This window comes from Penicillium psychrosexuale, assembly GCF_028828465.1.
Source record: "Penicillium psychrosexuale strain IBT 29551 chromosome Unknown utg000004l, whole genome shotgun sequence".
NCBI classification, from domain to species: Eukaryota; Fungi; Ascomycota; class Eurotiomycetes; order Eurotiales; family Aspergillaceae; genus Penicillium; species Penicillium psychrosexuale.
The window spans coordinates 1,732,076-1,759,767 of NW_026643189.1; the positions used below are offsets into that span (position 1 = coordinate 1,732,076).

At 48.9% G+C, this 27,692-nt stretch overlaps 13 protein-coding genes across 13 annotated transcripts; 7 read left to right on the forward strand and 6 right to left on the reverse strand.

The window, feature by feature from the left end:
• Positions 1-1,057: 1,057 nt before the first annotated feature.
• On the reverse strand, positions 1,058-1,414 carry N7518_006476 (uncharacterized protein; the record flags this gene model as incomplete). Its single annotated transcript, XM_057187403.1, has 1 exon — positions 1,058-1,414. One exon carries the CDS (start codon positions 1,412-1,414, stop codon positions 1,058-1,060), a length of 357 nt encoding a protein of 118 aa, XP_057039106.1.
• An 899-nt stretch (positions 1,415-2,313) lies between these two features.
• N7518_006477 (chromatin structure-remodeling complex subunit RSC7) lies at positions 2,314-4,284 on the forward strand (the record flags this gene model as incomplete). The annotated part of the gene is made up of 3 exons (XM_057187404.1): positions 2,314-2,362; positions 2,476-3,616; positions 3,675-4,284. 3 exons carry the CDS (start codon positions 2,314-2,316, stop codon positions 4,282-4,284), a joined length of 1,800 nt encoding a protein of 599 aa, XP_057039107.1.
• Positions 4,285-5,153: 869 nt separating this feature from the next.
• N7518_006478 (ESCRT-III subunit protein SNF7) lies at positions 5,154-6,079 on the reverse strand (the record flags this gene model as incomplete). Its single annotated transcript, XM_057187405.1, has 4 exons — positions 5,154-5,233; positions 5,303-5,511; positions 5,607-5,811; positions 5,905-6,079. 4 exons carry the CDS (start codon positions 6,077-6,079, stop codon positions 5,154-5,156), a joined length of 669 nt encoding a protein of 222 aa, XP_057039108.1.
• Positions 6,080-6,596: 517 nt separating this feature from the next.
• Positions 6,597-7,139, forward strand: N7518_006479 (nuclear telomere cap complex subunit Ten1; the record flags this gene model as incomplete). Its single annotated transcript, XM_057187406.1, has 2 exons — positions 6,597-6,682; positions 6,770-7,139. 2 exons carry the CDS (start codon positions 6,597-6,599, stop codon positions 7,137-7,139), a joined length of 456 nt encoding a protein of 151 aa, XP_057039109.1.
• Positions 7,140-7,322: 183 nt separating this feature from the next.
• Positions 7,323-9,216, reverse strand: N7518_006480 (MFS transporter; the record flags this gene model as incomplete). Its single annotated transcript, XM_057187407.1, has 4 exons — positions 7,323-8,052; positions 8,114-8,390; positions 8,450-8,826; positions 8,885-9,216. The coding sequence occupies 4 exons, from the start codon at positions 9,214-9,216 to the stop codon at positions 7,323-7,325; spliced, it is 1,716 nt and encodes a 571-aa protein (XP_057039110.1).
• Positions 9,217-10,830: 1,614 nt separating this feature from the next.
• N7518_006481 (putative 3-beta hydroxysteroid dehydrogenase/isomerase family protein) lies at positions 10,831-12,344 on the forward strand (the record flags this gene model as incomplete). The annotated part of the gene is made up of 2 exons (XM_057187408.1): positions 10,831-11,059; positions 11,116-12,344. The coding sequence occupies 2 exons, from the start codon at positions 10,831-10,833 to the stop codon at positions 12,342-12,344; spliced, it is 1,458 nt and encodes a 485-aa protein (XP_057039111.1).
• A 654-nt stretch (positions 12,345-12,998) lies between these two features.
• Positions 12,999-13,708, reverse strand: N7518_006482 (pre-mRNA-splicing factor SPF27 family protein; the record flags this gene model as incomplete). The annotated part of the gene is made up of 2 exons (XM_057187409.1): positions 12,999-13,612; positions 13,672-13,708. The coding sequence occupies 2 exons, from the start codon at positions 13,706-13,708 to the stop codon at positions 12,999-13,001; spliced, it is 651 nt and encodes a 216-aa protein (XP_057039112.1).
• A 743-nt stretch (positions 13,709-14,451) lies between these two features.
• On the forward strand, positions 14,452-16,803 carry N7518_006483 (neutral/alkaline ceramidase; the record flags this gene model as incomplete). Its single annotated transcript, XM_057187410.1, has 2 exons — positions 14,452-14,660; positions 14,721-16,803. 2 exons carry the CDS (start codon positions 14,452-14,454, stop codon positions 16,801-16,803), a joined length of 2,292 nt encoding a protein of 763 aa, XP_057039113.1.
• An 874-nt stretch (positions 16,804-17,677) lies between these two features.
• N7518_006484 (uncharacterized protein) lies at positions 17,678-19,444 on the forward strand (the record flags this gene model as incomplete). Its single annotated transcript, XM_057187411.1, has 2 exons — positions 17,678-17,848; positions 17,906-19,444. The coding sequence occupies 2 exons, from the start codon at positions 17,678-17,680 to the stop codon at positions 19,442-19,444; spliced, it is 1,710 nt and encodes a 569-aa protein (XP_057039114.1).
• A 360-nt stretch (positions 19,445-19,804) lies between these two features.
• N7518_006485 (HNH endonuclease) lies at positions 19,805-20,679 on the reverse strand (the record flags this gene model as incomplete). Its single annotated transcript, XM_057187412.1, has 2 exons — positions 19,805-20,383; positions 20,488-20,679. 2 exons carry the CDS (start codon positions 20,677-20,679, stop codon positions 19,805-19,807), a joined length of 771 nt encoding a protein of 256 aa, XP_057039115.1.
• A 161-nt stretch (positions 20,680-20,840) lies between these two features.
• On the forward strand, positions 20,841-21,617 carry N7518_006486 (haloacid dehalogenase, type II; the record flags this gene model as incomplete). Its single annotated transcript, XM_057187413.1, is given in 2 exon segments — positions 20,841-21,045; positions 21,064-21,617. The coding sequence occupies 2 exon segments, from the start codon at positions 20,841-20,843 to the stop codon at positions 21,615-21,617; spliced, it is 759 nt and encodes a 252-aa protein (XP_057039116.1).
• A 404-nt stretch (positions 21,618-22,021) lies between these two features.
• Positions 22,022-22,920, forward strand: N7518_006487 (EI24 domain-containing protein; the record flags this gene model as incomplete). Its single annotated transcript, XM_057187414.1, has 3 exons — positions 22,022-22,072; positions 22,119-22,696; positions 22,746-22,920. The coding sequence occupies 3 exons, from the start codon at positions 22,022-22,024 to the stop codon at positions 22,918-22,920; spliced, it is 804 nt and encodes a 267-aa protein (XP_057039117.1).
• A 577-nt stretch (positions 22,921-23,497) lies between these two features.
• Positions 23,498-25,149, reverse strand: N7518_006488 (uncharacterized protein; the record flags this gene model as incomplete). Its single annotated transcript, XM_057187415.1, has 4 exons — positions 23,498-24,178; positions 24,304-24,549; positions 24,601-24,755; positions 24,822-25,149. The coding sequence occupies 4 exons, from the start codon at positions 25,147-25,149 to the stop codon at positions 23,498-23,500; spliced, it is 1,410 nt and encodes a 469-aa protein (XP_057039118.1).
• Between the last annotated feature and the right edge of the window lie 2,543 nt (positions 25,150-27,692).

Sequence of the window (27,692 nt, forward strand, 5' to 3'; positions counted from 1 at the left end):
GTTTTTCTTTGATTGCTATTTGAACATGCTAGAACCAATTTAGATGTTATCTATAAACAACTGGTCTAAGAGATGACTCGATACCGTGATTAAAAGCATGTTGCTTTCCTACTGACCCGGGATTTGGTTCGCTCAAGCCTCTTACGGGTTCGAGTCAGGAGCTATCTCTCACATGTGATATTGGAGATTGACTGCAAATAGAGGCATAGATGAGGTCAGTGGTTACACAAGCAATTAACCTATGCATTATGCGTTTCGATGCAGTCGTCTCTTTGTTGGATGGATGCAATAATTGACACCCAATAATGGCAATGTGATTCGGGAGAGAACGGTGCATTATCCCACCGGTGAATACTTACGGGATTCTCTCAAAATGTAGATCTATAGTTAGATGGACTCATCTTGAGCATTGAATCCCCGCACTCCCATACAGGCCAAGGGGTAACACAAAGCCTATGATATCAGTTTAATATGAGCATTTTGAGACGGCAATGGCGGTTGGGGGTCTAGAATTGGAAAAGAACGAATATCGAAAAACAGCAGGATGTTCGCCCGATCAACGACCAGCCCGAAATGCTCCGTTGGAGTAGGAAAAATCATATGACGTCATAGAGGATGATACGCGGTTTGCCTTGTTTACAATGTCTATATGCACCTCTTTCCTGTCTCTAGATATCAGCACTGGCTCAAACTCCTTCTTTTCAAGGTTCCCCTTCATTCCAGGGACGGGAGTTGGGTAGTCATGGTCTTTTTCAGTTATTGTGATTGTGATGGTTACTGTGGTCTTGGGAATGGTAAAAAGTAATCTGCGCATTTCGAGTATAAACTTGTAGGTAATAGATATTATACAAGTTTCCGCAAGATAAGAAGTCAAATAGGCAAAGCAACTGCGGACATAGGGTAAAGCTATAAACCAATCTAGCAAACGAATAATAGATATATGCTGGCGTTCGCCGTATTGATCAACTTAAACGTGCACAGAAAGACGACACAAATGTTGCCCACAACGAGATCGCTGTATGGAACCTATTGTCTTCTTGGCTCACCATTTTCTTCATCAGTTCGCCGCCTTCTTCATGATTGCCCACATGATTCCAAGGGGGGAAACGAACATTTCGTGGATGTCACTGGCAGTAACCAAAGGCTTTTTGATGACATTGCCCATACTGCCAAGCGGGAGAGAAAATGCTATATTAGGGATAGTAGTAGGGCTAGGCCAGGTCTTCTTGATGATGGTTCCCATAATTCCAATCGGGAAAGCAATAGAGCTGTGAATCATCTTTGTGGTGACCCGAGCCTTTTGAGTGTTGCCCACGATCTCAAGTGAGGCAGAAGAGCAAGTGGGAAGTCGGCTTGGTGGTGATAGTTCCTTGGATGATGTTGACTCGATCTTGAGCTTGGAAGGTGTTGGCATCCTTCAGTTCGAATTGGATGGAGAACTCCAGGTCGACCGGGAAAAACACGTAACCGGGGTCAATCGCGGCGTCCAACTGGCGATGGCATGTTGGGCAGAGGGGAATCGCATCGGTGCTGTGATTATAGGGGAAATTGAAATGCTCGCTGCTTCCTATACGTCAACCTACAAAAACTTGTTAGCCTATTTCACAGATTGAAGGGAATCGCACCTACCTGGGAGCCCTCTCGCGCAACGACCTGGCATATTTGGCGTTGTAAAGTATTGCATGCCCAACACTTCTCCCCAGCAAGCCGCTTGAGCTAGGAGCAGGTACCGTATTGCTAAATGATACTGTAGTGGGGGGAACCTCAACAACGGTCAGGTGATACAAGTCTTAGATTTTAGGTACCGCTATCTTGTCGTTAACTAGTTAACTTACTAGTTAGTAGTGTAACGTTCAGGATAGCACTGATAACCTAGAATCTATACACTCCTTTCATCTCACGAATTCGTTATATTACGTTCGCCCTTTTGACCACTGCATGTGTAGTTTCAATCCGTATACACTATATACATTGCGTGGGCATGCGCTCTCCTACTATACACTAGGCAACAAGTATATGGTTTTGTCTCTCTGTGATCGACCCATCTGCAGCACGCAGACTGCCAGCGAGCATTATCTTTCATTAGTTAGTTAACTAACTAGTGTAACTAGTGTAACTAGTGGGGGAACTCAGTTCTACTCAGTGAGCAAAAGCGGAGGAGGTGAGCACTAGAACGGAAGGGGAGTGCTAAGCATTGCCAGATGTTTGCCGCGTTTGCAGCTTGTAATCTACCCGGAAAAACTTCGGCCCTTCACAAAACAGCTATTCCTCCCCATCTGCGCTTCCCCAGCATATCGACCAACCATCGACAAAATGCCACGAAAGCTAAGGGCGGCTGCCCAGGCGGCTGCAAAGTCGATAAGTGAGTTGATCCGAATCTCACGTTGGCCCGCACCTGCCACAAATATCCGTCCCTTCGACTATGCTTTGAATTTCATCCGCTCCTTAGACGCGTTTGCGACTAACCACATTCAGAAAATGTACCTTCAATTCCAGATGGGTCCGATGAGGAGATGGCCGACGCGATTTCCTCTCAGCCCTCCTCGCCCGTAGTCGAACCAGAAGACTCCCCCGAGGAAGATCCCGATGTCGAACCCGAGGCTGAACCAGAATCTAAACGTGAACCAGAACCTGAACCTGAAGCCGAAAGCGCAGAGGTTCAGGCTTCCGAAACACCTGCCACACCCAAGCCAGAGGAAGAATTAAGTGCTGCGACTCCCGCAGAAGACTCAATTCTTGCCGACACTGACAACACACCTTCCTACGGACCTGGCCGCCCATCACTTCCGCCTCGCGGCAAGCGTCGCATTGGTCGCCCACCCAAGAACCCTCGGCCTGAATGGGATCCGGCTAACGGAGATCCACCATTGCGAGTTACTACTCCAGTCAAGAGACGCCGTGGTCGGCCTGCTGCTAGCGGGGGACGCTGGGCACGCAACCGCGGCCCCTCTCACCTCACCCAGGTGCCTGTCGACAAGGAAGGAAACATGATGGACGTAATCAACGACGAAGTATCGATTCCACCTGACCCAATTGGCGCTACTAAAGTCGACGAGAATGGCCACCTACAAGGCGGACGCGAGTATCGAGTCCGTACCTTTAAGATCCTTGGTCGCGGAGACCGCCTCTACATGTTGTCGACTGAACCAGCCCGCTGCATTGGCTTCCGTGACTCGTACTTGTTCTTCCAGAAGCACAAAATGCTGTACAAGATTATTATTGATGATGACGCCAAACGTGATTTGATTGAACGCGATCTCATCCCTCACTCTTACAAGGGACGAGCTATTGGTGTTGTCACCGCGCGCTCAGTGTTTCGCGAGTTCGGCGCAAAAATTATCGTTGGTGGTAAGAAGATCACCGACGACTACGACGAAGCTGCTGCTCGCGAGCGCGGTGATGTGGAGGGCGAGTTGGTCGTTCCGGAAGACCGGTTGCCCGGACCTGGAGAAACTTACAACAGAAATCAGTACGTTGCCTGGCACGGCGCAAGCAGTGTTTATCACACAAATGCGCCCGCGGTCCCGCTTGTTGGTGGAAAGCCAGTTGATACCAAGAAACGCCGTGTGCCAGTGACTGATGATAACTGGATGCTCGAGCATGCCCGGGCTGCAAGGTGAGTCGATGTTTGATACCGAGCAACACGTTGGGCCGTGGACTAATACATAGTATAGTAACTTTAACTCGAAGCTCGCCGAGATGCGCCGTGCCAATCTGGGTGGCGTGTACGACGTGCACACCAATATTATGCAGCATCCGAAAATCATGCAGCCAACCCACGCCCGCTGGGAGCGCGTTTCCCCGGCTCCGACGTCTGTCCCGACCGAGTTGACGACGAACATGAACTCATTGAACATCTCAAACGAAGCTTCTTCCGGCCACGAAAAGCAGACCCCCCACGAAACCCAAGAATCGCGCGAGGCCACCACTGGCGAAACCTCTACCGAAAGCCCTGCCACTACATTTTCCCCTGTTCCCACCCATCTCCATGACCACTACGTCATCCAAGATATCGTCTACGAATCCCCGCCATACTCAAACATGGGCATCCCGGGCCCTGATGGTGATGTGCAAGATATTGGCCCCAACGGCCTGGTCAGCGTCGCCAACCCCAAGCATCCCGAGTTCATGAGTCCAGAGATCCTCCAGTTGCTTCCGTCGGAGTGCAAGGAAGCTCTCATTGACGCTGCAACCCAGGAGGTTGAATGGAAGACCAAGTGGACCACCGAGACCATGAACGGCGAGCGTACTCAGCCAACCAAGAGCTACGCCTGGTACCCGTAAACCCTGTGCTTGATTTTTCTTTTTTCTTGGGGTTCTTGCGAGTCGGCGAAATTTATGGGTTATCATGGGCTGGGTGGGTGGTTGGACATGGCAGGCGAAAGCCGCTGGAGTTATTTCTTTCTTTCTGCTTCCGAGTCTGCTTTCGCTTTCTCAAAATATGCCTAGGATAGATATTTGACCATGAGGTATTGACTGGTTTTCATTCTTTTTCGGTCTTCGAATGCCGGGTCTACATGACTGAACTTGGCTTTGAGTGATAGTCTTTTAGAGATAATATCGAACCACCTTTTTTTTCTACGATGACATTATGCTAGCCTGCTAGCCTTTCTGGGACCTTCGTCATAAATATCTTCTCTTTCCGGTAGCCCTTCATCCGTATCTTCTGACTGTAGTACATGGACTGATGATTTACAACTAAAGTTATGGATGCGCATCCCAAGCTGAGAATTTAAAATCAATAACTTAGCTTACAAGAATAAATAAAACAAAGAAAACCGAGGTCATCTAAAACTCCAATTCAAAAAAAGCAAAATAAACATGAACCCAAGAGATCGAGGGAGTTGGCTTGAGAAAGGGTGTTGAGGAGTGGAACAGCCAGATAAAAAAAAATGACAGAAGACAAGACAAGACAGATCGGCACAGACCTCGGGGATCTAGGTAGTGTCGGATCATATGGAAGGAGGGAATGGTAGAGAAACAACAAGAGAGATAAGAGGTAATGAAGAAGGGTTACCGGTACGTCAACACCGGGAGCCACAGGTGGAAAAAGGCTGATAGAACGGCTGGGTCATGCATGCGAGAGTAAGACAAGGAACAAGGAAGAGCAAAGACGAGGCTGCATTGGTCGCGTGGTAGGAAGTAAGGGACCGTCACATGGCCATTTCCGCGCGCAACTTTGCCAGCTCGGCCTCTTCGTCTTCTTCCTCTTGTGCCTTGGCGGGGTGTTTGACTATAGACAAGTCGTCGGTTAGTGAGCGATACATGTGACACCGGTGTATTTGGTTCCGTTCCCACTTACGGTCTGTATTCCCCGCAGCTGGTAGCCGGTCCAGTTGACTGCCCACAGGTACGGTCCCGGTGTGAAGCATTTTCGCGTCCATCGCTTCCTGCTCCAGACCCTCCAACTCGGCATCGAGCTCTTCCTCGTCCGCCTGCTCGCCGATAGAGAAACTGGTAATGACGCTTCCGATCTCGGCGCTGAGCGCATGCTGCTCTTGGAGGCCCTCCCTGCGAGTTATTAGTACCATGGTAATACAAGAGTCGCGACAGGGCGATATGATAGATAAGGGTAAAGGTATTCAGTGAGCCCGCCATCAACGTACATCGTAGAGTCGACATCTTCGAGCTTCATTCCACCATGGATCTGCTTCATAGCGGCACCTGCCTGCTTCATAGCAGCCAAGGTCTCGTGGTTGATATTCGCGGCTTCGATGGAGTATATCTGCTGCTCGAGTTGCATACTCTGAGCTGTTGTCTGCTCGAGAGTTTTCTCGTGGATCTTTTTCCGTCGGAGGGCATTTTTAGCGGCTATTGAACACAAAGTAAAAGAAGCAATAGTTAGCCAAAACCGCAACCTTCAAATAGATGCCTAACAACAATCTGCAAGATCCGCAGTCATACCATTCTTATCTGTGTTGACGTTCTTCCGCGCTATAGCCTCCTGTTCTGAGATCTGGCTCTCGAGATGCCTCTCACGTTTCTGCAGCATATCGAGCTGCCTGCGCAAATTTAGAATAGCCTCCTTGGGCATATCTTTCCGCTTCTGGGCGGCGGCCCCGCCAAACCAAGACCACATGGTGATGTCGGTGACTGTGTAACTGGGAAACCGAATAGAAAAAGTAAGCAGGATAGGCCCCGGTGGTCAGGTAATAGCTAGGTAATATGTCCAAGGAGACCAGTGGCCGAAAATCTGGAGTGAGTGAGGAGAGAAGAGTAGATTGGTTGTTTTCTTTGCTGCAAGTCAGGTGGAGCGATAGGCTCTAGGCAGAGCCAGGGAGCCGACAGACGAAGTAAGAAAAGGGCGTAAAATAACCTCCGAATGAGCAGGGAATCTGGAGCACACGACTCGTCGAGAGCGCTTCCAAGGATAATCTCTGGATGAATGCAAAGTGTGGAGGGGAGGGAGCCCGACTTTCCCCTCGCTGAGGCTAGTTATGACATACACGGTAAGGTTAGTCACGTGCGCCAACAAGAACCGCTCTATAGCGCGGAAGAAGAACGTCATGTTTGTGGTCTTTTGATCTGTCTCTTATTCTTTTCTTTCAATCTTCACACTTTTACAATGTTGAGCATCTTCTTCAACTAGCGCAGAGATGAATGGGCCGCGCCCCTCGACTCGCGTGTTCCTCTCCGATCTCTCGTCTCTACAGGCGGACTCGAAGGTCCGCTTTCTTGGCTGGTGCGTCAGGCCCAGAGCGAAGAAGAAATTGTATAAAGTTGAGGCTTTCCAATACTAACGATGATCTACGTTCTTGTGTACACATAGTGTGACATATTATAACATCAAAACTGGTCATTTGATACTGGAACACAACTATCCACGCAGCAAGATAGCTCCAAGCTCTGTATCTGTCGACATCAATCCTCTCCTTGAGGACCTGACCGCCGAGGAATTGGGCGTGGGGACATGGCTGAATATCGTGGGCTATGTCAGAGAGTCGGAGCCGCTGCCGCCACCATCTTCATTCTCCTCGGACGCGAACCAGCCGAGCCAGAGGCCTTCTACGTGCCCCCCTCGTCCGGTGTATGTTGAGGCAATCATGGTATTTCCGGCCGGAGCTATTGCCATCGGGGAGTATGAGCGAATCCTTTGCAATTCTCAGCATGTCGAGCGGATGATACAGTTCAACAACTAAGAAAACGAAAACATCTGTAGTGGCTGAAAAGATTACATCGAACTAAAAGCCAATCACGCATTAATGGAGCGTCTCTGCATTAGATATTTTGCTATGTAATCACTTTTCGAGCACCTCATATACAAGGCGAGGGGTATCAAGACGTAAACCAAAACACCAGGCCAAAAGGCCTCAGAAGGCAACCTAAACCGCCTCCTCCACTTTCTTCTCATCTGACAGATGCACCAGCTGAAGCTGAACCTGCCTCCTAGCCCGCTTCCCCTCCAGCTTCATCTTCTCCTCCTGCATGCGCAGAATAAGGGGACTCTTCATACGAATCTTATGCCCATACTTATAGAACACAAACGGAATTGGCACGATCACGACCTCCAACAACCCCAACAGAGTGCCCGCCCAATTCGGCCCCAGACTGGCATACATAGAAGAGCCAGCAAGAGGCAGAACACCACCGAGTATACTCCGAATAACTGAGTTGCCGGCCAAAGCAGAAGCAGCATACATGCCGTAGCTGTGAGTCAGGTAGTTGGACGAATAGATGAAAACACCAGTGTTTCCAGCGCCGAACGGGATACCCGCGAGCAGGGGCACGATCCAGGGGATCGAAGCTGGGGAGCAGGTCCATGCAAACCAGAGCTCGCCGACTGGGATCATCGCTGCGCAGATGCAGACGAACGAGACCATTGCCTCGGGGTGTAATTTTCCGGTCTCGGGGTCTTTGGCGTGGCTATTGATTAGTCGCCGGATTAAGGGTTCGCAGGCGATTGTGAGGACGACGCCAATCCCGATGCCCAGGAAGGCGAGCCCAGAAATGCCCAGTCCCCATCCGCGAATGTCTCGGAAGACAATTGGGTAGGCTACGAAGCAGAGGTACAGGATGCCGTAGATGATTGCGATGTAGATGTTCCAGAAGATGCTGAGCGTGTTAGAACATGCAATGTGGGTTGCTGTTGGGTATGTAAGTGTAAGAAACTCACCAGATTGGTTCGGTGACTGCCATTACAAATGGCCGGCTGAGGTTCAGTTTGAGGATTTCAGCAAGGCTCGCCTTTTGGTCGTAGCGACTCCACCAGCGGGAATCGCCGCTCTCCTTGCGCAGTCTGGCTGCTTTATTTTGGAGAATGGTTGGTGCATATGTTTCCTTGAGGATGATAGCAAAGGCCAAAGCAATAGCGGAGAGCATGAGCGCGATCCAGCACATCCAGCGCCAGCCAAGATATTCAGTGACGAAGCCTCCGATAACAGGACCAATGACTACATCCTGTTAGAGATGAACTCGTTATATCAGAAAAGAGAATAAGGGAAGAACAAACCTGGTCCGTTGAGTGGCCCAATACTCCAAACAGAGATTGCCAGAGCACGTTGCTCATCATCCACCAAATCAGCCACCATACCGGGCGCGGTAGAGATCATGACACTGCCGAAGAAAGCAGCGATGAAGCGAATGACGATCAGTGCCGTGACGGACTTGGCGAGTGCGCAGGGGATGATCAGGACTGTGAACACGGCAAGACAAATTACACAGACAGGTTTCCGTCCGTAGACTTCGCTCAACGGGGCCATGAACATGGATCCGATGGCAAGACCGAACAGATAGAAGGTCAAGCCAAGGGTGACGATAATCCTGGATTGGCCGAATTCCTCCGCCATTAATGTAATACCTGATGTATAAGAAGTTGAATATAACACGCTTCCGAGTTTGTTAGCTAAAGAATCTCGCGCTTCAGAACTTCAAGATAGAAACTTACACGATGAGAGTATTCCATGATAGAAACACGATGCCCATGGACTTATACTTGAAGTTCCAATTCTTGGGGTTCTCAGGGTCATCATTGCCATCCCAGTCGACTTCATAGTCGGGGTCGGCGGTGGCATTGGTTGCGATTGTCGTTACACGCTCCGACAGTGACATATGCGAGGTTCGCGAGGCACGAGCTGTCAATGTCTTTCCCAGCGCATCGCGCTCGATCTGTGCGTCTATCGTGGAAATTGACTCGATAGAGTCTGTGTCTTGGGACATCCTCTCAGTGTGTTCGGGCCATTTATCTTGGCCCTCTAAATTGAAGTCCTTTGTTGCCATTCCCTGAACGAAGGGCTTTCAAACCAATGAAACAGTACCGGAGATCAGATGGCAAGTTACTCCAATATTAAGGGTCGCAGTTGATAGAATAGGAGAAATAAGAGCAAAGAGTCCCTCTGTGTTCGATTTCAGCCCCGAAATAAGGCTGTAGAAGTAGAGTGTGTCGCTCTCTCCTTTTTTTTATAGAGATATGGTGGAAATGCTGCAAATCCTGAAACCGAGGTTGCTTTATCAACCAAACCTCCGAACTGACACAGATTGTGACAGAAGATAGCCCTGGAGAAATTGAAGGCATTTATCATCAAAACACTTGGAAGGTGGGGCTGAAAGTCATTGATAAGCATATTCAAAGAGAATTTGCTAGGCTCGTAGGGCGTACATGGCTTGCAGGATTTGTGATGTGCCGAGAAGATGATCTATAGCCCAGGAAAAAAAAGGGAGGATACTTACTTTTCCTAGTACCAAATTGTATATAACTATAGGGGTAACAGAGTATCAGATTTCCCTTATATCCCTATATACCTATACCCCCTATACTACTCCGTGCTTAGAATATGTCCTACAAACCCTTGGCATGGATTTCCCCATGGGCAAAGCGATTTGCCATGGCGTGATATCTCCGCAAAGACAGAACTTGTGTGTTCCGACCCAATTTGTCTCCACACGGCCTATTAGGCTCGAAAGAGTGCACCATGTGGGTTCTAGCCTGGGCTGTAGCGTGCCGGTTTGCCGAATACTGCCTGTGAGAGCGGTGCAATATATATTGAGGGTGTATTTTCATGGCACAATAATAATAATCATTCCATGTATACTACTTCGACCTTGAAGTACAAAGTAGATATCAATTTTGGTCCAGATCAAAGTGGGTTCGCGTGGAACCGGGAAAAAGCGGTTGAGAAGAGAATGAAACATGAATGAAACAAGAATAGAAACTTCTATTTCGATCCCAACTAGTTATAGTTAGTCACTTTTATGTATGTAACATTGTAGAAGGTTCCAGTTCTGATGATGTTGTACGCTAACAGTAGTTTCACATTCGATCTATAAACCGAAGAAATCCCCGAGGAAAGCCATAATAGAAGGCTATACATGGAAAAGTTTCCGCGTACCAAATCAAGAAGGCAGAGACGATATCTATGAAATGACACCCAAAAAGACATCTAAGACTACTACTCCGTACTATTAACCTAAGTAGATCATGTTGTTCTTAACAGAGACCACAAACGCACCCGACTATTCTTATTTGTCTAATACAACATGGATACGGCATAGGCATTCTACTTAAAATCTCTTATCTTAAGTGACAAACGGGGACCCTGCATAGGTTTGAAGCTTCAACCGCACCCCGTTCCAAATGAGGCGCTCTCACTGGCAATAAAGGGGTCTCAGGCCGGTTGTTCACATAGCCGAACTAAGGTCTAAGCGACCCGTCGAATGGGTCTATCAGATCGTTTAATATCGTATCTGAAACAGGTCGCTTTAAATATAGACCTTCAAACGGCCCTATGGCAAATAATGGCAAACTTCTTGTACTCCCTCACAAGCTTCCTTTTTAAAAATCCCCGGTGAAGCTGCAACCTTGGAAAAAAAGTATTCTGTAACTGTCCAACTATCATGACGTCGCTCATAGTAGCTAGCCTGGCTGTACTAGGTGCTCTCTATATGTGGCGTGTCAACTCTGCTATGAAAGTAGTCCCCGAAGAGGCACGGAAACTATCACCTCATCGTTGGACAGTCGAAGAAATCAAAGCAGCTTACAAAAAGAGCCTAGAAAACCCTATCGATGTGACTAAGAGCCTGCCACCAAAACAATCCCGACGATATGTGATCGTAGGCGGAACTGGTAAGTATAGATATAGATCGCTTTTCGAATTCATTTACTGACTCTCCGAACTATAGGCCTAGTTGGTGCTTGGATAGTCTCGCATCTTCTCGCACGGGGCGAAGACCCCAAGGCAATTCGCATTCTAGACCTAATATCCCCAGAGCAGGACATCTTCAACAAAGGCGTGGGCTGGATCAAAACCGATATCACCGACGAGCTCGCAGTAACAACCGCATTCGAAGAGCCATGGGCTGCCAATGTCACCAACCTTGCCCTAACAGTCTACCACACCGCAGCTATAATCCGACCGCAGGACCGACTCAAGAGCTTCCTACCACTCAGCAGCAAAGTCAACATCGACGGCACACGGAATGTCCTGAATGCCGCAAGGGCCGCCGGCGCCACAGCCTTCATCTGGACATCCTCAGGCTCCGTGGCCCTGCACCGGCCAACCTTCTGGATCGCGCCGTGGGCGACCCAGCCTACGCGCGTAGTCCAAGTAATCGGCGACAGCACCAAACTGCCCGGATCCCACTACCAATTCTTCAGCAACTACGCCGTAACCAAAACCGAAGCAGAGGGCCTCGTCCGCGCAGCGGATAACCCAGCAACAAACTTCCGCACCGGCTGCATCCGCCCCACGAACGGTGTCTATGGCACAGGCGGCCAGGCCAACAATGTCATCACGGGGCTTTACCTCCGCAACGGTGGCAGTCCGACCTGGGCTCGCCCGATCCTGCAGAGTTTTGTGCACGCCGAAAACGTCTCGATCGCACACCTCTTGTACGAACAGCGTCTGATCCAGCAGAGCGAGCCTGGTTCGCAGCTCCCGAATACAGGCGGCCAGGCGTTCACCGTTAGCGACCCCAACCCGGCGATTGCATTTAATGATTTGTACACGCTACTCACGACGTTGTCCAAAACGCCGCTTTCATTCCCGGAGGTGCAGCCCTTGCCGTTGTTGGTGATGGCGTATTTTATTGAGATGTATACTTTCTTGCAGTTTAGATATCTCTCTTGGTTGCCGAGGTTGTCAGGGGATATTGGGCAACTTCAGCCGTCGCTGTTTTCCATTATCAATGTTCATGTGTTTGCTGATGATTCGCGCGCGAAGCTGGCACCTGAGATGGGTGGGTTAGGGTATAACCCGCCTCTAAACACACTCGAAGGTCTGTGTCGGCGCCTTGTGGATTGGAATACGAAGGCCGAAAGAGAGGGGGTTGAGGTCATGGGGAAGAAGATACGGTTGGGCCCTGTGCAGGTTTCGGGAGATGGTGTCAATGTGGTCGCCCCGGTGTTGTGAGGGGGATTTGAGTTTGTTCGATTTACTCGATCTGAGTGGAGGAGCAGACATCGCACCGGGTTATTTTTTTATGAACATGATATGGCGTACAATTAAATCTGTACTTGATCTTAGGAGTTCGGTTGTAAACTGGAATACGACTTGGCGTGAAATAGAATCATATTTGGAGATAACCTTGGAGGACTCATTGAATCTTCTGCAACTTCCAAAATTTGGAAAAGCCGGGGCCGACCAGCAGTACCCGACCATATCACGGTCTCATTCCTCCTCAATCATCATTTTGACACAAAAGCCATTGTTAAAGCCGGCATGGAAATTGATAAACCTCCATAGATAGTCGTAGCTTGAGATTGATAGTGACCTCGGGACACTCTGCCGAAACACACCGAGAACCCAGTGTCGAGCCGTGTGGGCGAGCAGGAGTCCTCGGTGTAAAAGCAAGAGCGATACACATAGGCCACTTTCGAAGGTATTCATGGGCGAAGGAACAAGGCCATGTAAATCTCAAGTCGCACACATGGCACTCCACCATGCAAGCGTTCCATCAAGCAGACTGTGCGACCAAGAACATGAACCCCTCAGCAGCAGAAGGTCGCTAGAATGACAAGCTTCTATTTCTCAGAAAGATAGTCACGAACAAGACGAGAGTTCTCCTTAGCGAGCCTGTTGCTGAGCCACTTGACGCATATGGTCAAGACGCTGCATGCGCAAACGCTCAGATGCCACCTCAACATCAAGAATCGCCCCGAGACGGTTCTTCCACGTCTCCTCCAGACTGACTAGCTCGCCCTGGATCGCCTCCTGTGCAATTTTTCTCTGCTTGTTCACCTCCTCAGAAGCCTGTTTCGTCTCTGCCAACTCCTTCTCGAGAGAACCAAGTATCTCCTCAAGCTGTGAATTGCCAATCAGCCAAGCGTTCTTGCCATGCTCTTCTAGCAGAGCCAGGTTCTCGTGGCGCTTGGACAGGTGCGAGCTTGACGAATATGCCTTCTGCAAAGTCTGGCGCCATGCGTCTAGGTCGGGTGCCTCGGTATCTGATGCGCGAGTCGGGGCATCTGGTGCTTCGTAACGGGATAGATCGATTCCGCCTGTGAGAGGTGCTCCCTGCGCTTTGCGCGAGAGTTCTTGTTGCATCAATTGAGAGAATTTGGGTTCCGGCAGTTCGGGGATCCAAGGATGCATTGTGGAGGTGTGCTCTGGGGATAGCTCTGCGTTGATGAGCTGCTGCGCTCGCGCTTGCGCGGACGCAGTGGGCGCCGCGTCGATATCTTAGAACGTTAGTGATTGGGACTTCAACGCACATCTCTTGTCCAAACTGGATACATACATGGCAGCGAGTCATGAGATTCGTTGATTAACGGCATTTTGAAGTGGTTTTCTTGTATGGATGTCAAGATCAAGACCTGTAGATTAATCTGAGAACCACATGAAGGCGGCGAGCCCTTGAGTATCGCTGACTCAGCTAGTATTGAACTAATACCACGTGACCCCATGTTTTATATGTACGAGGCAGAAACGAACAAAGTAAACAGTTCTAATTTGCGAGGCAATTAGTATATCTAACGTGAATGCACCAACAGCTTCATTCGAGTCATGAGATAGGTTGGTTGTGTATATTGCTGCAGCAAAAAGCAGGGATGGGACCAGCATTTCCCCTCTAGGAATGCTCTCAACGATGATCCTATCCAGTTTGGATTATTTTTTACGCGAAGTACCTGAGTCTCAAGGCAAGCTTCCAGCCCACCGGATAAAAACAGGCAATTCAATCTTCACCAGCACATCTCGTGCGGGGGGAGTGCAGCGAAAGTCTATTCCCTTTTAGGTGTTCGGATGCAATGGATGACGATCGCTTAGACAAATGTCACCTACCAACCTCGGGAGTACTTCATGTACACTAATGATCAGCTTCTTCACCAGGCTTGGGAGTACTTGTGTAATGATTTTCTGCACTCGTAGGTCGCTCGTTCGTCTTCCCACTATATCCCCTACCAGTGCCCTCGTATAAGAACCCATATCTCCCTGGGATCTCAACTCTTCAAGGGCTACAGTTACTCAGCGCAGATTTATCTATCATTAATTGTGATTGTATTGGAATCCCTTCTCCATAATGGCTCACTTTCGCATGGGCGTGACTTTTGTTGGGGTGACTCTTGCGCTGCTGGTGTTTTTGCAGCTGAGTGCGGTATTCAAGCTCGATAGCCAGTCGCAGTTGCCTTCGCCTAGGTTTATTTCAAACTTCAACCAGTGGAGAAGCAGAGCAAGCTCGGCGGCAACTGATATCTTTGTGGTCGGAGCAGGCAAGGCAGACGTAACTGGGTATGTTTATGCGTTAATTCTGACATATCAATGCACTGAGTTGGCTAATATGATTACTAGGCCCGTTGTGGAGCTTGCTCTTGCTGGCTATGCCAGTTTGGACCAACTAGGCACTGGTTTAAAGCAGAGACTGTATTCTCGCGCCTTCATCTTCGCAGACCCAGATAAGCCCGATGACACTTTTGTTTACCTGGTTGTCGATACACTTGCGGGTGACACGGCCGTGCGACATGGTGTCCTGGAGGGTCTCACTGCACTCGGTGGGGAGTATGCACGGTACGGCGAACACAACGTTGCAATGACGGGAACACATTCGCACTCCGGGCCTGGAGCGTGGATGAACTACCTGTTACCTCAGATCCCGGCACTAGGCTTCGACAAGCAAAGCTATCAAGCCATTGTCGACGGCACTATTCTGTCAATCGTCCGTGCCCATGAGAACTTGGCGCCGGGTCGGCTCTCTTTTGGATCCATCGACTTGCAAGACACTAATACAAACCGCAGTCCTTTTTCATATGAGCATAATCCCGAGGAAGAACGGGCGCGGTATTCTGCCAATGTTGAAAAATCGCTCTCGCTCATTCGGTTTGATCGCGAATCCGACAATAAAACCGCGGCTGTCCTAACATGGTTCCCTGTTCATGGCACATCTATGTACAACAATAACACTCTGGTCAGTGGCGATAACAAAGGTGTTGCGGCTTACCTCTTCAAGCGCAGCGTCCACGGCGATGCGAGGTTCACCGAGGATGCCGTAATTGGATTCTCTCAGGCGAGTGTTGGGGACACATCCCCTAATATCCTCGGTGCTTGGTGCGAAGACGGCTCTGGAGAGATGTGTCGATATGAAGATAGCACCTGCGATGGCAAAAACGAGGATTGCCATGGTCGAGGTCCTTTCTTCCGCGAGAACGACAATGGAGCGAAGAGCTGCTTCGAGATTGGGCGCCGCCAGTACGCAGCAGCAAAGAAGCTTTACGAAGAGATGGACACCACCCCTATCAAAATTATTGGAGGTTCAGCCGTGAAGTCTTTCCATGTGTACCAGGACATGAATGGCTACACTTTCCCATCGCCGTTCAACTCTAGTACGCTAACGACTTGCTCTGCGGCTCTGGGGTACTCGTTTGCCGCTGGAACTACAGATGGACCTGGTGCCTTTGACTTTACCCAGAATGCTACTGGTCCAGCTGAACGCAACCCCCTGTGGCAAGTTGCGCGTGCAGTTATTCACCAACCCAGCGAAGCGCAGCAGCAGTGTCAAAGTCCAAAAGACGTCCTATTGGATATCGGAACTCTTACTGAACCTTATGCTTGGGCCGCGGACATTGTCGACATCCAGGTCTTACGAGTGGGTCAGCTGTTCCTCATTATATCCACCAGCGAAGCTACCACGATGTCTGGGCGACGCTGGAAGGAGGCTATTGCGAAAGAAGCAAAAAACCAACTTTTAATTTCCGATCCTTTAGTGGTACTAGGAGCCCCATCAAACAGCTACGCTCACTACGTGGCGACAGAAGAAGAGTACGGCGCTCAGCGCTACGAGGGCGCGTCCACACTCTACGGCCCAAACACGCTGGCAGCTTATGTCAATCTGACCCTTACTTATCTGCCATATTTGGGAAGTTCCTCAGGAGTTGCCAAACTCCCAGCCATCCAACCCGGTCCCAACCCATCAATCAACACCAACCGTTCCTTGAGCTTCATTGCAGGGGTTGTGTATGATGGAGCGCCCATTGGCAAACACTTTGGGAATGTGACTTCAAACCCGGGGAGTGGACCCTATGGCCCCGGAGATATTGTGAAGACGACCTTTGTGGGCGCCAATCCCCGCAACAATCTGCACCTCGAATCGACATACGCTGCGGTTGAAAGAAAAAGCGATTCTGGCACATGGGAGGTTGTGCGCAATGACCGTGATTGGAATTTGGTCTTCATGTGGAAGCGGACCAATGAGATTCTTGGCCATAGTGAGGTGACAATTCAATGGGAGATTGAGGATGAGTATTATAATGTCGACACTACGTCCCCCCTGCAGGCTGGGACCTATCGGATGCATTATTATGGAGACTCAAAGAATATTTTTGGCCAAATCTCGCCATTCGAGGGCATTAGCGAGACTTTCACAGTGAATACTTCATAATCTGACTCATTCAGAATATGGGTGTGTTGGCTTGGTGGCAAGTTGAATGAATGGTGTCAAATAATCTAATTGCCAAAATGTACAACCCAGTAACCAGGCCTCAGTGATTATATCTTCACTTACGCGCCCGTACACGTAGCAAATGAATTAGCCAGACACTCTCGGTCTACAAATCTATCTGGTCCATATGTCAACATGGAATCCTTAATAATAATAATAAAGTGGTTCTGCACCTGCAGCCAGCCAATCACCACGCGCCATCGATCAAGGCCGGGCGCCTACTGCGACGTCTCTTTGTCGCGCGATCTATTTCTAGCATAAATTCGTCTCACAAAGAACCCCTTGCAATAGCGGTTCCCTCCGGGATTGATACTACTGGGTTGTTTCAGACTTATCCATGGAAAAGCTCCCAAGGATGAACAATGGGCGGCTGACAGGAAGCCCTAAGCCGACTTGGCCAGAAACCCCAGAGTGCAGATATATCAGCCAGGGTCCCCGAAGGCGAGGGCTTTGAAAGAGAAATCTCTTTCCTAATAAAATCTCAGGTTGCTTCATCTTGCCCCATTCTTTTGTTTCTCTTCATTTTTGTGGTCCCTAGTGATCCAGTCATTCTTTCATCTGCAAGCCATCAAGACGCCTCCTAGGCCTTGTATGCATTCCCATTAATTTCATAATATTTTCTTTGGGTATGCTTTTTTATACATCGGACTGTCTCTGTTTTATTCAGGTGCTCTAGTATATCTCTGATTGAGCACCCAATTTTCTTTACTGTCCCACTTTGTCGAAGTCGTGTCCCGGCGATCACTTCCAACACTCTCGTTTCTAAACCAGGATGCTTCGCTTTCAGTTCTTTTTGTTCCTTCTTCTGCCGTGGATGGCTTCGGCTGGTCCGATCTCTCGCTGGTTGTCTCGGTCATTGGAGGCATCTGCGCCGACTTATTTCCCCTTATTGCCGGATATCGAACGGCGTCAAGCTGGCGGTATCACCGCAATCACGCCTGTGGCAGCACCTACCCAGCAATCGTTTACGTACGACGAGCCAATAGTACTTACCCTTTTCTAAACCATTAAGTCAACCACCTAGCTAACCATCACTTCAAAGCCAACTACATACCATGCGTCATCCACAACTCATAACACAACCACCAGCCAGAGGCCAACTACGCAGCAGCCAACTCCACAGCAACCAACCACGACTCATAGTACAACTACTAGTCAGAAGCCAACTATGCAGCAACCAACTACAACTCAAGAGCCAACTACAACTCAAGAGCCAACTACAACTCAAGAGCCAACTACAACTCAAGAGCCAACTACAACCCATAAGCCAGTCATCACCTCTCATGTGTCCACTACGACTCGGCGATTCATATCCTCATCCACAAACCCGGGAATGCTGCTTTCATCAACAATAACTAGCGTATTACCTGCGTATATTCCAGGCTCAACATCCTCTCCCGATTCTTTGGTGGTGCCGAGTTCAGCCCAATCTTCATCGGCTACGCTTCTAGGTGGAACAACCAGCATCAAAGCTACCACAGCCACATCGCCAATATCGACCTCTACGACGATACACCCAACAATATCACCGGTGCCCACAGTGCCCACAAGTCGTAGCCCAACGGTCGGAGTCATTCTACCTCTAGGAGGAGCAAGCAGCAGCAATTATTCCACGTTCACACCGGTGGTATCAACCTCCGATTCCATCCAACCAGCAAAGGCTACGCAGGCATCCATACAGCTTCTTACCTCAGAATCCAAGCCAGTGGTGACCGTAACCGAGCCTGTGATCGTATATGTGACTCAAGGAGCGCCAGCTCCCTTCTCGACAAGTGTCATCCATCACGCACCCAGTGTCAATAGTTCATCGGTATCATTGGCAAATTCAACGTCTGTTGAACCAACAACTACATCTTTGACGTTTGTGACCATCCATTCCACTGCAACATCGGTTGTTCGTGTCACTGTTTACCCAACATCATCACCATCATCTGCTTCTTCGCTTTCGGTCTCAACCGGGAGCACTTCGAGTGTGAATGCAACGCCAGTTGTTCCTATGACCGTTGACTCGACAACACTTTCGCTTCCTTCATCGTCTTCGTTGTTGTCGTCCTCCTCGAGTGAGATTGCTTCTGTGGTAACAGCTCACGTCACTTCCACGAGTGTTGTTCCTCTGACTGTTCACCCAACTACGTCGTTGCCTGTATCTTCGTTGTTGCCGTCCTCAAGTGAGATTGCTTCTATAGTGACAATCCGTGTCACTTCCACAAGTGTTGTTCCAGTGACCGTTTACTCGACAACATCGCCATCTGCTCCATTGTTGCCGTCTTTAGGTGAGACTGCTCCGCGTGAGACTGCCCCTGTTGTGACAGCTCATGTCACTTCCACAAAAACAATTCGCGTGACCTTGTATGGTACTGCTACCCGAGCAGCGAAAACTACACATACAGCAGATCCCACATCTACTGTGGATGCCAATATCGCTACCACAACCTCTAAGGCAGGCCAAGGCATACTTACTGTGAATCCGGTTACGCCGTCTGGCTTTATCACGATCACTGAGACTGAGACGGAGACAAAGACTAAGACAGTGACAGATCGCATTACTGAGACTGTTACTGCCACCGTCACTCGGAATTAATTGTATGATTGGGAGGAAATTGATTCTTTTATCCTTTTAATTATTATGCATGGAGGCTTCTTTCGCTGAGGTTTTTTTCTTTCATATTTCAGACTAATTTCTCTAATCTATGTCGAAATGTTCTTTATAGCTACAAGAATACTAAGCTTTATTCAGGCTAAGCCATAAGATGACATGTTCTGTCCTCTGTACATACCTTAGCTTTTGCTATTGTATATCCAAAATAAACTTTAGAGATCATGTCCGATTTAGACCCATATAGATCACATCGGCTGTGTTTTATCATTTCTATAATATAGGCGAGTCTCCCGAGGTCAGACAAACCCTTACAATCGGATAGTACTATGAGCACAACCACCTCTACCTCGCCTTCCACCTAACCCTCCCAACCCAGATAGCCCAGTCCCGCACATCCTCCCTCTCACATATCCTCTCAACAGTAAACCACTCCCTAGCCAGCTCCTCATTACTCGCCATGCGATGCACGAAACTATGACAAGCGCGACAAAGCCACGCCACACTATTCAACATCCACTCATCATGCCACCCCTTCTTAACGACCTTCGCATGCACCCCGCGGGGAATCAAATGGTGATATGAGAGCGGGATCCAGTCGCGCTCGCAGATCTCGCACGCGTCCGCGCGCGTGCTCGCCCATGCCGGCGGGCCAGTCGTCACGCTCGATGTGTACTCCGCCAGCACGGGCGCGAGGAAGTCCAGCAGGTCTGCTGCGTCAGCAATGATGCCATAGACGACTAACGAGTCGGTTACGCTAACTGGGATTGGAGAGAATAGGGTTTCGAGCGTGGCGCGTGGGAGGGGCGTGTCGGTGTCTTGGGGGATGTAGAGGGTTGATAGGGTTGGATCGTGTTGGATGGCTGCGTAGCTTAGGGTTTGGAGGGCGGTTGGCAAGGTGGTGAAGGTTTCTGAGGCTAGGAACTTGGGTTGTTAGCTTTGAGTCCTGTTAGTTGTTGGCTGTGATGTGTAGGTTTGTTGGGCCTGATTGCTTTGCGCTAGGTTGGACTTGGCCGGGTACAATGTACATCAACAAATTCGGCGAGCTCTTCCGGGTCTGCTCTCCCTGTTGAGACGGTTGTCGCTGTTATTACGTCTTTGCGCCCGGTGCGCTTGCCCTTTGGCTTCCGTCGCGCTGGCTTCTGTTTTTCCTCTGAACGAGCCACGATGGCATTAGACAGACATTCGCGGAACACAGCATAATTCTCATTGGAAGTCATTGAGACTTGATTAGGGGAAAACCAGCCTTGACCTATAGCTCGGTCCGGAGGGGATGTCGGGCAAGTCTGTTTTGCCCCACGGAAAATTGACATCATTCTTCAGTGACCTTCTTCAAGGCTCCGAACTTCACTGCCTTTGACCTCGAGATTTATGAGACATCATGACAGCTAATACAGCCAATACAGTTATCGCTTTTGATTTATATGGCACTTTACTCTCAACTGAATCGATCGCCAAACACTTAGAGAAACATTATGACAATGCCAAGGCGCAGTCTATCTCCGCGCTCTGGAGGCGGTATCAACTGGAGTACACATGGAGATTGAACAGCATGGGCAAGCAACACTTCCAGGCTTGGCGCTCAAGTTATTGACGATCAAAAGGCCGCTATGAAGACTTCTCAGTCATCACGCGTAACTCCCTACTGCACGCGCTAGCCGACAACAACGACCAGCTGAGCAACGACAACATCGAACGCTTGATGCAAGCTTACGATAGTCTCTCTACATTTTCTGACGTGCATCCAGCTTTGATCAACATCGCTGCAGACCCAACCATCCAAGCTGTTATATTCTCCAATGGAACGAAAACCATGGTAAACAACTCGGTATTGCGATCAAAGGACCTTTCGCCGCACGCGAGTGTCTTCCAAGAAATCGTCACCGTAGACGAAGTCCAGCAATATAAGCCATCAAAGGCAACCTACGAGCACCTAGCGAAGCAGATAGGCCAAGATCCGTCGCAGATGAGCAAACTTTGGCTGGTTAGCGGCAACCCTTTCGACATTGTCGGAGCGCGCGCTACAGGCATGCAGGCTATATGGGTTGATCGTGTTGGTACAGGATGGAAGGATGCCATGGCTCCAGATCTACAACCAACGGCCATTGTACACAGTCTGGAGCAAATTGTGAACGAGATTCATAGCCGTCGGCTTTAAGCTAGGGCATAGAGAACAAACTTCGAACGGAGGTATCTAGACACTAGACACCAAGAGAAGTTGTGAAAGGAGGAATGTACAGCTGAATATATTTCCAAACGCTCCACACTTGAGTAGAAGAGTTTGGGGTAAGCCAGCAGATTTGCTCTTTCCTCCCATTTCCCCTCCAGAACAGTGATTGTAACAAAGGTTCAGAGTGAATAGGGAGGATTTCAGTTTATGTGAAGAAGAAAAGGAAGAGGGCGCTCGGCGAAAAATTTCTCGATCTAATAGTACGAGCTTAGTCATCCGACTGATATCCCATGGGTCACGTGTGAGCTTAGCTTATCGATAAGGTGCTGCCTGTCCAGGTGCTTTGAACTCGTCGTTGGCAAGGAATATTTGAACCGGTGAAACTGCAAACCATGTCGCGACTCCTGGATCCCAGCCGAGCTGCTTGGCTTTACCCTCTTCGGGTATGTCAATTTGGGGGCTCCTACGCTTCAAGACTAACCTGAATAGGGAATCTACTATTTTGCGTCGAATCGATTCCTATGGCCTTTCTTCAAGGCCCGCCTTGTCCCAATCGTCCTCCTTTCTTCCTTCATATACTTCATCCTATTTTTCTTCACCTACCTGCCCCAGGTTGCCTTCCTTGCCATCTTTCAGGGCAGCTCAGCATGGGTGAGCGGCGCATTCCTGGTGCTTGGTGAAGGAGCTGCAATTGTTGCCGCCCTCTTCGAGGCATTCTTCGTCGATGAGACCCTAGTGGATATATTCGATGCAGTGTTAGTAAATGAGGGTCAGGAGGAGCTTGTTACTACCTCGCGGGTCATTTACCCCGAGCCTGGCAACCCGGCCAAGCGTCTAGGCACGCCGACCACCAGTGCCGTGTATTCTCCATTTTCGTTGCGGCAGATCGCCGAGTTTATAATCCTGCTTCCGCTTATATTTATTCCGGTGGCCGGCACCCCTATGTTCCTAATTTTGACTGGCTATCGTGCCGGTCCCCTCCATCACTGGCGTTACTTCCACCTGCTGGACATGTCCAAGCAGCAGAGAAAGGAAACCATCAGTCGGCATCAGCTGCAGTACACTACGTGGGTCATGTTCATTTCCTCTGTTGATATGAGATCTAACGCACTCTAGCTTTGGGACGATGGCTCTGATCCTTCAGCTGATTCCTCCTTTCTCTATGCTATTTCTGATGACCACGGCTGCTGGGTCGGCACTTTGGGCGACGGATATCGAACGCAAGCGACGAGCTATCAACCAACAGTCCAGTCGACTGGGTGAACAATACCGTGACGATATTATGCCTTGACCTGTGAACGATATATCTCGAGATTACTGCAAATACATCTAATTTTCCTTTTCTGGTTCCTGATTCAGCTTTGGTCTGTGCCACTAGGGAGGAGCAATGAATATTGTTAAATCCAATCTAATTCCCTCTCCGTGATTAAATTCGAAACGGCGGACTTGGGAATTGCTTTTTCGAGCGCTGTCATGGTAACTCCCTAATGCCCTCCGCCATAAAAAGGACACGTCCGCGCCACTGTTCCTCACCTTCTCTCACTTTTCCATTCTTCCTGCTTCTCTGTCTTACACTCATCGCTGCGCCTTTGCAATTTCGCCCACTCAATCGGACTCGCCGACTACGCTACCAAGCTGGAGACCCACCTCAAGGCTTTGATAGATTGAATTGTAGCGAAGTCAAAGTTTAGCATGACCTCTCAAAAGGACATTGCAGATATGACCAGATCACATTTACAAACTGCGGGATTTACCCTGCCATCATTATAAATAGAATTGACATACTTTTTTGACCGCTGATTCTTGTTGAGTGAGAATGAATGTAGGTAGTTGTATTGCGTACAGAAGATGCTGTATATTAAGTACACTCAATCCACAATATAACTCGAGGAACAAAGGGAAGATGGACTTTGAGGTGCTGTGAAGTAGCTCACAAGCCCGATACCAAAGGAATATTTAGTTTCGTCGAAACTGGCCTTGAGTCCCTCCCACCCACCATCCCCATACCAGGGAACGCATCCCAAGGACTTGTCGCCGAATCCCTCAACTTCCGTCTCTTCGTCAGTGCAATCGCTATACTCATAATTCCACACCCAGAAGGTCGCCGTGACTTCCGCGGAAGTAGTAATGCTAGTTGCAGTCTTTAATGAGCAGAGAGTGGCTGCAGTAGTTGTATCATCCGTGTCACGCTTCAGCACCACGCTGGAATCCTCCGTGAAGTCCCAGGAGATGGTTGGGCTGCAGACACTAGTACCACCTGAGTCCAATCCGTAGGTAGATCTCAAGGCTGCGTAGGCCGCAATCATGGAGGAGGCTTCAGTCAAGGCATTGGTCTCGCCAGAGTTGCCCGCAATCGTTGTCAGATATGTGACCTCTGTGTCCATAATATTGACCATTTCATCAACGGAGGCCTGCACGTAAGTTGTAAGTCCAGACTTTGCGGTCATGAAAGTCTTGAACTGGTATGTAAATTGTTGCCGCTCAGTCTGGGAGTAGTCTGCAGCAGATTGGTTGAGATCCAGTTGTCCAAAAGAAGCCTTGAGGGAAAGCTTTGGTTAGAATCAGATCAATTCTTTCAAGAAAGCATGACTCACATCTTATTATATAGGCGCCGGTTCGTCTTCTGCATGTAGTTGTTGATGCCATCGTTGGTGATCAGATAACAGGACATCACCATTTGCTGGAGCTTTTCCAGCTTGGTCCTGAACTTGATGCGGGCGCCAAGAGTTTTCAAATCTTTAATGGCTTCCTTTTTGCCTACCCAAGCAGTAGATTCCTTGATTGCACCGGCAGCTCCGACCATGCTATCATACCCCTTGCCACCGAAATTAGATTTGGCGATGGAGGCCTTGATACGATTGAGCTCTTGACTAATGCCGATGTAGTCGAAGTTTGTATCAGAAGCAAGAGCACCGTAAATCTACCTCAGGTTAGCCACATCGAAAGAAGGAAATATATTGGGATGACTCACACTCTGGAGGCGATTGCCACTGCAGCCAAAGAAGATCTCCTCACCCTGCTCACAACTCAAAGGAGACACCTTCACGCCTTTATTCACCGCCGCTATTTCAGCCGTCACGCCAGTAAACATAGCATTGAAGAAATCCTTAAGCCATCCCATCTCCCCTAAAAAAGAAAGCAGATCACATTAACATCCCAAAGTTGGCAGAAGAGAAGGTGGAGTCCACTTACAAGCATAGTCCATGGTGGCCCCATTGTTGAAACCAGCCGGCAGGTTTGATAAATCGCTTTCCTTGGTTACCATGGCCGAACATGCCCCTGCCGTTGTTTTGTGGAACCACCGCGGCATGGAGGTCTGGGTGCCCTCAATCTCACCTACAGCTTCACTGTTGAACCAATCGTATCCATTTGTATAAGGCGGCGCAGTGACTGCAGGGTCTGAACCTATGGTGCATTCACCGAGCCTCGTGATGGTCTCTCTTTTCGCACCTTCGCGCTTGTCTAGAATTGCGCCATATGACCTACCAGCGACAGTTGCAGTTGGTCCAGGAGTCACCATAGCATTTGCCACGACGTCAGACGCCGTGGTAGTAGCCTCTGGCAGCTCCGAGCCCGCTCCCGCCGTTTCAAGTCAATGGATGGCCACGCGAACTCGGATTGGTACAAGATGGGCCAGTTGTCCGCATATTCTGCATCATCATCGCTGTAAAAGGGAATATAATGCCAAGCACATGGATCACATCCTCCGAAGGTATCAATACCTACATCAAGGATAGCCCCTGTGGCTACAGCTGGACAAGCAGGGGTTCCGGCCGTGGTAATTCAGAGTATAAATGACTCACATTCATAGATCACTTTTATGTGTGTTTTTGTGAAAAGTCTGGAATGGGTGACTCTCGAATAATGCTTGGACCGCGAGATCAACTCCTCTCAGGGTCTTCAGGGTCGTGATTCAGGGGAGGAGGTTTGGCCCCACGTCCTGGTCAGGTCCAATTTCTCGCGCGATAGCACATTAAAAATAATAATCCATTTTGAAGCGGGCTTTCTCCAATTTGGGGACCATTGACGCAGTGGAATATGGCACCATACAATTGTGATATTTAATTCCATTAATTTCATTTCACAACGTACCTATATTGTAAGAGAACTCCGTAGGTAACTAACTAAAGGTAGGAGATAGGTCCTTCCTAATTTGGAGCATTCATCCCCATAATTTCTGCCCACTTCTGGCTTACATACGCAGGCGTCGAGGCATAAGCGGTAGTTACAAATAGTTATCAATCCCATAACTAGTTAATTAAATAATAACATAACTAACCAACCAGATATTTTTTGGTTTTATGTACAACATACAATATAAATCGGTTACGGGTTTTCCCGACTAGGTCTAGCGGCGCTCTGCGGGCCTAGGTGGAGCCCCGGGGAGCATCGGCCTCAGGATCCATGTGTACTCCACTAGGAAAACGGGAAAACGGCCGTTTGTCGGCAATTTCCCAAAATCTCAATAAGTTGTCATTAGGGAGCTCTCTCCTGCTCTAATGTTGCATCAAAGTGGTCTTCCCTTACTCCTTGTCTTGATATCCACGGTAATGTGATTGACATGATGGACCCATCCAACAATCGGCTGCCAGGGGCTGCCCTCGGAGGTCTGGCTTCACATCTTAAGCATGGTATGTCTTGTAAAACGCAAAGAAATCAATAAAATGCCAAGCTCACATCACAATTCAGCTGGATTGCCCCTCTCTCAAAGCTGTTGTGCTCTGCAGCTCTGGTGTGTATAAAATCGCCGCTTCAATACTCTTCAAGACTCTCTATCTAGAGTCCAAGGTGGGGGTTCCCAGTGAACAACTCCCGTGGAAAAGTTATATCCATCCCACTCATTTGTGTGTGCATGTGAAAAACATTGTCGTGGTGCACTCCTATGGTGTTTCTCCTTACCAGTTTGACTTCTGTGATGAGTTTGTGGAATTCCTATCATACCTATTTAGGGTGGCGGAGAATCTTCAGAACTTTCAGTATGTTGCTTTCTCTTTCGTTTTGACACAGCGCTGATTTCCTTTAGCTGGTGGCATGAGAGATATATGCCAGGGGAAATTTTGTACCATCTTTACAAATACTGCCCCCAAGCAAGTGTCCACATAGCTAGCTCGAAAGTTGCACTATGTGAGAAAATCAACAAGGATGATTCATCGGCACCTCAACTCTCCTGTATCCGTTCAATCGAATCAGAATGGTACAGCGGAGAGTATGATAGACCAATCAGGCCAAGTTCAGCTGCAAGCTATCCAGCTGGATTGAAAGATATTATTTATCGAAGTAAGAACCTCAAAAACCTCACACTGGTTAGCACGTCAAATTGGAGGCCGCTTTCCAGGACGCCGCGTCGTGATGGCGACATCTCACCTCATGTCAAGCGGAGGGAACTTGAAGCCCAAAGGAATCAGAGGGGTCTCATTACGTTGGAAGAAGGGAATATTCTTCCTCAAGTCAAAAACATTCAGTTCCAAAGTATGAGATTTGGACCTCTCCAGAGCACGTTATGGGCCACACAACTACAATGGCATACCATCAAACATTTATCCTTGATCGCCGTCGATTGGATTCACTTGTTGCCCAAGATCACTGCTCCTAGCTGCTTTCATGCGCTAGAGACTCTAGAGATAAGCATTTATTATAAAACAGACCGCCCTGAATCTATCGAACGGGTGGAGCAATTCCACGACTTTCTGAAAGAGCTTCCACCTTTGAAAATGTTTATCGGGTATGGATTTCCACAGAAAACTCTGGGGGTATTGGCGAAATATCACGCCAAATCCCTTCATCACCTACGGTTTCGATCTTCATTGAGACTCGATCTTGACGGGGGAAAATCTCCTGCCAGCATTCACAATCTCGTCAATCTAGCCGATCAACTCCCAAACTTACTATCTCTCGGTATTAATCTGGACTGGATGCCCGACGATGAAATGATGAGTATCCCCGCCATTATTTTACCATTAATGGAGGCTTCCCAGTCGCTAATATTACTATAGCCATACGATCTTCTCGTCAACATTGTTCAACACACTCATCTCCAACATTTAGAACTCAACATACCAGGCC